This window comes from Lemur catta, chromosome 1, assembly GCF_020740605.2.
Source record: "Lemur catta isolate mLemCat1 chromosome 1, mLemCat1.pri, whole genome shotgun sequence".
Classification (NCBI taxonomy): domain Eukaryota; kingdom Metazoa; phylum Chordata; class Mammalia; order Primates; family Lemuridae; genus Lemur; species Lemur catta.
The window spans coordinates 283,020,402-283,029,361 of record NC_059128.1 but is presented as its reverse complement, the minus strand read 5'-3'; the positions used below and the strand labels follow the sequence as shown (position 1 = coordinate 283,029,361).

The 8,960-nt window shown below is 53.6% G+C and overlaps 1 protein-coding gene across 1 annotated transcript; it reads left to right on the top strand.

Annotated features, from left to right (window-relative positions):
- The first annotated feature begins 554 nt into the window (after window positions 1–554).
- TFF2 (trefoil factor 2) lies at window positions 555–6,839 on the top strand. The gene is made up of 4 exons (XM_045540718.1): window positions 555–674; window positions 1,298–1,447; window positions 5,584–5,730; window positions 6,651–6,839. The coding sequence occupies exons 1-4, from the start codon at window positions 590–592 to the stop codon at window positions 6,662–6,664; spliced, it is 396 nt and encodes a 131-aa protein (XP_045396674.1). The 5' UTR covers window positions 555–589; the 3' UTR covers window positions 6,665–6,839.
- The last annotated feature ends 2,121 nt before the right edge of the window (window positions 6,840–8,960 follow it).

Below are 8,960 nucleotides of genomic sequence, written 5' to 3'. Positions count from 1 at the left end.
GCTGAAAATGCACTTATTAAGCCATCAACGGAGCAGCCGTTCTGGGCTGCTCCGCAGACCTGCCAGCCGTCTCTGTGGGGAGGAGCCCCTGCTGCTGCCATGACCGGGGAGTGGGGGGGGGGGCGTCCTCCCTGGGCTGCCCTCTGGCCTGTCCATTTCCCCAGTAACCTTGGTCCCAATACTTTGTGGATTCCTTTGGTAGTCACACACATTATCGGGAGGAATGCATGGCTTATCCCTTCCTGGGTGTGCCCTGTGTGCACCCAGCCCCAGACCTACTCATGGCCAGCTTCCACGTCGGCAGCGTGGCACCACCTGGCTCCCTGCCCAGGGCAGGGGGAGGCCTGGCCATGCAGGGGGCACCCCCACCCCCGGAAGCCTCACCTGCTCAGGGCACAGTGCTGCTGGCCGCCTCTGCGCCTCCACCGTGGAGCTGTCTCAGCTTCTGCTCCTATCAAAGGGCCTGGAGGGCTGGGGACACAGGGCGCGCAGAAAGGTTATCTGTGTTTGTTGAACAAACTGAGAGGAGCTTATAAAACACCCCAGCAGCGGGAGTGCGTTCTGCAAGCTGCGCCGGGGTGCCACCGAGATGGACATGGGACCTCGTGGCGTCCAGCTCCTGGCCGCGCTCCTCGTCCTGGGGCTGTGCGCCCTGGCGGGGGGCGAGAAACCGTGTACGTGGAGGCCGTGAGTAACCCCCGAGGCTCAGCCTCCCACACTGGGGCAGTGAGCCCGGCTCTGCTGGTGGCCTGGAGGCAGCGGCACAGGCAGCCCCGGCTCTGCGTACTCTCTGCTGTGTCCCTTAAAGAGCAGAGGCAGAATCACATGCTAACTCTTGAGCAGCAGCAGCTGCAGAGACAACCTATGATGTGAGACGCTGGCGTGTGCTGTCCACGCGCCACTCGGGAAGGGGCCGCGTCAGACCTCCAGGAAGGGCTCCTTCTGGGGAAAGGGCCAGGTGACTGCAGGTGCTGGTGGCCCTGTGCAATCGGAGGGCCTGCCCCTCTGAGGTCCTCGGAGTCCGGCTTGCTCACCTTTCACTTTGACCTTTGCCTGGGTCCATCTGCCCACCTTCTTCTGAAGGGTTTTTTTGGAAAAACTAATATATAATAGAACAATTTCAGCAAAGCCCCATCAGTTCCTCAGGAGGAAATTTCACAGCTCAAATATGAGCAAGATAAGACTTTGCTTTTCTCCCTGTGGTACCAGGAAGAGGGGGGCGTCCCCCAAGCCCCTGAGAGCAGGTGGGGAGTGTGCTTCTGGCACCCTGTGACGGAGCCGAGGGGTCTCTCCACAGCCGCCTGCCAGTGCTCAAGGGTGAGCCCCAAAAACAGGAAGAACTGTGGCTTCTCGGGCATCACCAGCGACGAGTGCTTTGACGGCGGATGCTGCTACGACTCCAGTGTCTCAGGGGTCCCTTGGTGTTTCTACCCCCTCCCAAAGGAAGGTAATCTTTGGTGGAAGCCAGACCCTCTTCCTGGGCTGATGGCCGGAGGCCAACACACAGCTTCACAGGCAGAGCCCAGAGTAGAGGCTTGAGGAGGTCCAGGCCAGCTGTTAGTCTAGAGCTAGCCCAGCTGGTAGTCAAGAGCTAGCCCAGGTCTGTTAGTCAAGAGCTAGCCCAGGTCTGTTAGTCTAGAGCTAGCCCAGCTGGTAGTCAAGAGCTAGCCCAGGTCTGTTAGTCAAGAGCTAGCCCAGGTCTGTTAGTCTAGAGCTAGCCCAGGACTGTTAGTCAAGAGCTAGCCCAGGTCTGTTAGTCAAGAGCTAGCCCAGCTGGTAGTCAAGAGCTAGCCCAGGTCTGTTAGTCTAGAGCTAGCCCAGGACTGTTAGTCTAGAGCTAGCCCAGGTCTGTTAGTCTAGAGCTAGCCCAGGACTGTTAGTCAAGAGCTAGCCCAGGTCTGTTAGTCTAGAGCTAGCCCAGGTCTGTTAGTCTAGAGCTAGCCCAGGACTGTTAGTCTAGAGCTAGCCCAGGTCTGTTAGTCTAGAGCTAGCCCAGGACTGTTAGTCTAGAGCTAGCCCAGCTGTTAGTCTAGAGCTAGCCCAGGACTGTTAGTCTAGAGCTAGCCCAGGTCTGTTAGTCTAGAGCTAGCCCAGGTCTGTTAGTCTAGAGCTAGCCCAGGTCTGTTAGTCAAGAGCTAGCCCAGGTCTGTTAGTCTAGAGCTAGCCCAGGTCTGTTAGTCTAGAGCTAGCCCAGGTCTGTTAGTCAAGAGCTAGCCCAGGTCTGTTAGTCAAGAGCTAGCCCAGGACTGTTAGTCAAGAGCTAGCCCAGGTCTGTTAGTCTAGAGCTAGCCCAGGACTGTTAGTCAAGAGCTAGCCCAGGACTGTTAGTCTAGAGCTAGCCCAGGACTGTTAGTCAAGAGCTAGCCCAGGTCTGTTAGTCTAGAGCTAGCCCAGGTCTGTTAGTCTAGAGCTAGCCCAGGTCTGTTAGTCAAGAGCTAGCCCAGGTCTGTTAGTCAAGAGCTAGCCCAGGACTGTTAGTCAAGAGCTAGCCCAGGTCTGTTAGTCTAGAGCTAGCCCAGGACTGTTAGTCAAGAGCTAGCCCAGGACTGTTAGTCTAGAGCTAGCCCAGGACTGTTAGTCAAGAGCTAGCCCAGGTCTGTTAGTCTAGAGCTAGCCCAGGTCTGTTAGTCTAGAGCTAGCCCAGGTCTGTTAGTCAAGAGCTAGCCCAGGTCTGTTAGTCAAGAGCTAGCCCAGGACTGTTAGTCAAGAGCTAGCCCAGGTCTGTTAGTCTAGAGCTAGCCCAGGACTGTTAGTCAAGAGCTAGCCCAGGTCTGTTAGTCTAGAGCTAGCCCAGGACTGTTAGTCAAGAGCTAGCCCAGGTCTGTTAGTCTAGAGCTAGCCCAGGTCTGTTAGTCTAGAGCTAGCCCAGGACTGTTAGTCTAGAGCTAGCCCAGGACTGTTAGTCAAGAGCTAGCCCAGGACTGTTAGTCAAGAGCTAGCCCAGGTCTGTTAGTCTAGAGCTAGCCCAGGACTGTTAGTCAAGAGCTAGCCCAGGACTGTTAGTCTAGAGCTAGCCCAGGACTGTTAGTCAAGAGCTAGCCCAGGTCTGTTAGTCTAGAGCTAGCCCAGGTCTGTTAGTCTAGAGCTAGCCCAGGTCTGTTAGTCTAGAGCTAGCCCAGCTGTTAGTCTAGAGCTAGCCCAGGACTGTTAGTCTAGAGCTAGCCCAGGACTGTTAGTCAAGAGCTAGCCCAGGTCTGTTAGTCTAGAGCTAGCCCAGGTCTGTTAGTCAAGAGCTAGCCCAGGTCTGTTAGTCTAGAGCTAGCCCAGGTCTGTTAGTCTAGAGCTGACCCAGGACTGTTAGTCAAGAGCTAGCCCAGGTCTGTTAGTCTAGAGCTAGCCCAGGACTGTTAGTCAAGAGCTAGCCCAGGACTGTTAGTCTAGAGCTAGCCCAGGACTGTTAGTCAAGAGCTAGCCCAGGTCTGTTAGTCTAGAGCTAGCCCAGGTCTGTTAGTCTAGAGCTAGCCCAGGTCTGTTAGTCTAGAGCTAGCCCAGCTGTTAGTCTAGAGCTAGCCCAGGACTGTTAGTCTAGAGCTAGCCCAGGACTGTTAGTCAAGAGCTAGCCCAGGTCTGTTAGTCTAGAGCTAGCCCAGGTCTGTTAGTCAAGAGCTAGCCCAGGTCTGTTAGTCTAGAGCTAGCCCAGGTCTGTTAGTCTAGAGCTGACCCAGGACTGTTAGTCTAGAGCTAGCCCAGGACTGTTAGTCAAGAGCTAGCCCAGGTCTGTTAGTCTAGAGCTAGCCCAGGTCTGTTAGTCAAGAGCTAGCCCAGGTCTGTTAGTCTAGAGCTAGCCCAGGTCTGTTAGTCTAGAGCTAGCCCAGGTCTGTTAGTCTAGAGCTGACCCAGGACTGTTAGTCTAGAGCTAGCCCAGGACTGTTAGTCTAGAGCTAGCCCAGGACTGTTAGTCTAGAGCTAGCCCAGGTCTGTTAGTCTAGAGCTAGCCCAGGACTGTTAGTCAAGAGCTAGCCCAGGACTGTTAGTCTAGAGCTAGCCCAGGTCTGTTAGTCTAGAGCTAGCCCAGCTGGTAGTCAAGAGCTAGCCCAGGTCTGTTAGTCAAGAGCTAGCCCAGGTCTGTTAGTCTAGAGCTAGCCCAGGACTGTTAGTCTAGAGCTAGCCCAGGACTGTTAGTCTAGAGCTAGCCCAGGTCTGTTAGTCAAGAGCTAGCCCAGGTCTGTTAGTCTAGAGCTAGCCCAGGACTGTTAGTCAAGAGCTAGCCCAGGACTGTTAGTCTAGAGCTAGCCCAGGACTGTTAGTCAAGAGCTAGCCCAGGTCTGTTAGTCTAGAGCTAGCCCAGGTCTGTTAGTCAAGAGCTAGCCCAGCTGTTAGTCTAGAGCTAGCCCAGGACTGTTAGTCTAGAGCTAGCCCAGGACTGTTAGTCTAGAGCTAGCCCAGGTCTGTTAGTCAAGAGCTAGCCCAGGTCTGTTAGTCTAGAGCTAGCCCAGGTCTGTTAGTCTAGAGCTGACCCAGGACTGTTAGTCTAGAGCTGACCCAGGACTGTTAGTCTAGAGCTAGCCCAGGACTGTTAGTCTAGAGCTAGCCCAGGACTGTTAGTCTAGAGCTAGCCCAGGTCTGTTAGTCTAGAGCTAGCCCAGGTCTGTTAGTCTAGAGCTAGCCCAGGTCTGTTAGTCAAGAGCTAGCCCAGGTCTGTTAGTCTAGAGCTAGCCCAGGAGGGCCACTAGTCTAGAGCCAGCCCAGGTAAGCCAATAGGGAGATGAAAATGCCCCACCCACCCCATGTCTATAGCATTTCCTCTTTTAGTAGACATGTCCGAATCCATCAGTTTTACTTCATTTGAGAAAAAAAAAATCTGAAGTCTCTTCTAGCTTTGCAAGTGTGATTTCTGAAGAAGCTCCTAAGGGGAAGTGAAGGCATTTAACAGGACATTAGTAACCTAAGTGCTAACAGGCTTCAAGTGTTAAGGAAGTAACTTAAGACTTCTAGGGCTCTTTCAGGAGTGAGTTTTCTGTCAATGCATGTGATCAAGACACAAAGACTTAATGCCAAGGTGGTGTGCACAAAAGAGAGTTGTGTGTGCAAACACACCTGCATGCCTGGAACTTGGCACCTGCCGCCCTTGTCCACACTCGTGGGGGCAGCTCTTCTCCCCGGAGCCTGTTGCCCCAAGCCTCACTGGGCCCCAAGGGGCCCCCAGGGGACAGCTGATGGTTGGCGGGGGCCCTCACTGGATGCCAGGACCTCTGGGCAGCGATGTGGGGACCAAACACTTTGCATCCCCCAATATTCCACAACCCTCTCCTCATCTTGGGCCACCCCCATTTATAGAGGGGAACATTGAGTCCCCAGAGACAAAATGATTTGCACAGGGCCCCGGGACACCAGATCTTCAGATCTCCTGTGACCACCATCCTGCACTGGTCCACAGCTTTGGGGACGATGGGTCAGCCAACCGCTGGCGCCGACACTTACACAGTCCCTGGGTGTTATGGTTCCAAGAGATGCCGCCCGGGCAGCTCCTCAGGACACACGGAGCCCGTGGACCCGGCAGTGTTCCTGGTGGGGCATGGGGTGGGGGTTTCCAGTGAGCTGCTGGCCTACTCGGGTCACTGTGCTGTGCCCTCCTGTGACCAGAGAATGAGCAGTGCGTCATGGAAGTCCCAGCCCGCGTGAACTGTGGCTACCCAGGCATCAGCCGTGAGCAGTGCCTCTCTCAGCAGTGCTGCTTCGATGACCTTGTCTTCCAAGTGCCCTGGTGCTTCTACCCGAAGCCTCTGGAAGGTAAGGCTGCTGCGGGCCGAGCCCCGGGCGCCCGGCACCGTGGATGATTTCTCACCCTGCAGGCGGGAGCCGGGGCGTGGGAGGGGAGCTGCCTGGTGGCCTTGCTGCCATCCCAGGCCAGGGCCCCTGCGTTCAGCAGGATTCTGAAGGCAGTTCCAGAATGTTCTCTCCAACACAGTGTCTTTTCAGTGAGTTTAGCGCCTCCAACACTGTCACTGTGCCGTTGGCAATGGTGGTGAGGACAGCAGCTCCTCCCAGCCCTGCCCGAGGGTCGGCACAGCTTGGTGGGGCCCGTTTCACTGCAGTCAGTGGCTGTGTTTGGGCACCACTGAGTGCTGGATACGGGGGGGGGGGCGGGGTGGGGGGGCCGAGTAGAGCAGCCGGGCCCCTCTCGAGTGGCCTCACCATTCCCCCGTGTGACTGCAAGTGACACACGTTGCCCACGACGCCCTGCTTCCAGACACCCCTAGGAGGGCCCGTCCTCGGCCGTGCATGTGTCACCTTCCCTGCCCTCGCTGTGACAGCGCTCCTGACGGGGTGGCAGGAGAAAGAAAGGGCCAGGCGTGTCCACAGACATGGACGAGAGCACCGGTCTGTGAAGGACTCTCTCCTTTTCCTCCCTTTTAGGGTACCAGAGTGCTCCGAAGAGCAAAACTGGTAACTTTCAGGGTTTTCTGAGTGATTTTTCACATGACCTCAAGGTTCACCTAGAAAGCGTCCAGTTGTGTGGGGAGAAGGGGTCCCACAGAGGATGCTCTCGCCTGGGTGGGGGACTTCGTCCCGGGCACCTCCTGGGAGGGGCTCCGTCTTCAGCAGGAAACGCCTGGGCAAAGGCACCTGCAGTCACACGCACCCTCCCGCTTCCTGGAGTCACCCCGTTTCTGCGGGGCTCTCACCGCCGTCCTGTGTTTCCATTCCAGACTGCCATTACTAGGACGTGCTGCCTGCACCGCACCCATCCGGCCCTGCATGTTCTGGAACAAAGGAAGAAAATTCACTTTCTTATCAGCTTCAAATTTCATGAAATCCTGGGTTTTCCTAATCATTTTCTAACTGTTTCAATGGTTTAGCATACAATTTCTTCACATAAAGGAAACCCTTAAAATCTGCCAAATTTCATTTTGTGTCATTTACACACAGGTGGCAACAGCAGTGTGTGTGTACATGTGTAAGAGTGTATGAGAGTGTGTACATGTGTGGGGGTGAGAGTGTGCACATGTGTGTTCATGTGTGAGAGTGCATACATATGTAAGGTGTGCACACATGTATGAGTGTGGGCCTGTGTACACACACAAGCGTGTGTATGTGTGTGGGTGTGTGTACATGTGTGAGGGTGCATACATATGTAAGGGTGTGCACACATGTGTGAGAGTGTGTACATATGTGTGTCTGTGTGTACATGTGTGAGAGTGTGTACATATGTAAGGCTGTGCACACATATGTGAGAGTATGTACATATGTGTGGATGTATGTACGTGTGTGACAGTGTGTACATATGTAAGGGTGTACACAAGTGTGAGAGTGTGCAGATATGTAAGGGTGTGCACACATGTGTGAAAGTGTGTACATATGTGTGGATGTGTGTACATGTGTGACAGTGTGTACATATGTAAGAGTGTGCACACATGTGTGAGAGTGTGTACATATGCAAGAGTGTGCACACACGTGTGAGAGTGTGCACATATATAAGGGTGTGCACACATGTGTGAAAGCGTGTACATATGTGTGGGTGTGTACATATGTGTGGATATATGTACATGTGTGACAGTGTGTACATATGTAAGGGTGTACACACGTGTGAGAGTGTGCACATATGTAAGGGTGTGCACACATATGTGAGAGCATGTATATGTAAGGGTGTGCACACGTGTGAGAGTGTGTACATGTGGGTGGGTGTACATGTGTGAGAGTGTGTACATATGTGAGAATGTGTACATATGTAAGGGTGTGCACACATGTGTGAGAGTGTGTACATGTGTGTGGATGTGTGTACATGTGTGACAGTGTGTGTGTAGCTTTAATGCACTTTCACTTATGCTAAGAGCAACAGTTCATCAGATACGTTCAGGCCGCTCTGGCAGCAACAAATCATTGGAAGCAAGTGAATTTCAGGATCACTTTATAGCTCTCACACCAATCTCTTTTATTAGTACAAAAACTCAAATAACTTTATCCCTAAAAACCTCTTGGAGTGACATAGGGTTTCCAATGGCAAATACACAATTCCTTTGCTTTTACCAAATGCAGCGCAGACCCCTTGCTTTTGAAAGGCGTGTGCACAGCAGGCCGGCTCCTACCCCGATGCTGCAGGGACAGGTGTGGGCAGGGTCAGCCGCAGGTTCTGTCCCAGCTGTTCCCTGTTTTCTCCCCTCTTCCTGCGGGCAGCTTTGATAACATGCTAAGATTTGAGCACGTCTGGGGGAGAAGTTGACAGCACGTCATGGTGACAACGATACCAGCCTTGGGGAGGCCCCAGCATGACAGATTCCTCATGTGGCTGCTTGGAGGGGCCCTGAGCTTGGGGTGGGAGCACAGGTGACAGCGCGAGGCCAGCCTTTCTGTAGCTCCCAGCCCCTGCCACTCAGGTATCCGAGGTGCTTTACAGGCCTGGGGCTTAGTCAGCTCGTCATGGGAGGAAGCAGTAGGGGACGTTCCCATGACGTGTGGGTTTATGCCAGGTGGGTCACCTTGGGGAGGTTCTTATCTGTCTCAGGGTCTCAGGTTTTCTGTTTGTAAAGTATGGGACAAATCAGCAAAATATGTCAACGTGGAGCTAAGTAGCCCAAGAAAAGGACACTCGTTTACAGCATGAGTTGAAACAAGAAGGCAGAGAGTCGGTTTGTTTGACTTTAGTTAGGAATGTGCATGTCAGTGACTCAGACTTGTCCCCATTTTGTGCATTTCTGTGCCTGATCTCGGAAGTGCCACAAGTATTGATTTTTGGGGTTGCAAATACATTTTTGTGAGTGGGTACATTTGCACACAGATAATGCGTGCATAATGAGATGGACTGTGTATTTATTTATTCTGTGTACTATATACTTATTATGTATATTTTTGGAGTGTGAGGCACACATAAATATCCCTAGTGTTGTTCCAGGTGACCAGCCCCTCCTGTGACAGCCTCACCCTGCCTTAGAAGAAGGGGCCGAGGCCACAGCAAATCGGAGCCTCCACGGGTTGCCAGGCAGGTGACTGGGGGCTGCAATGAGAGTGTACATATCAGATCT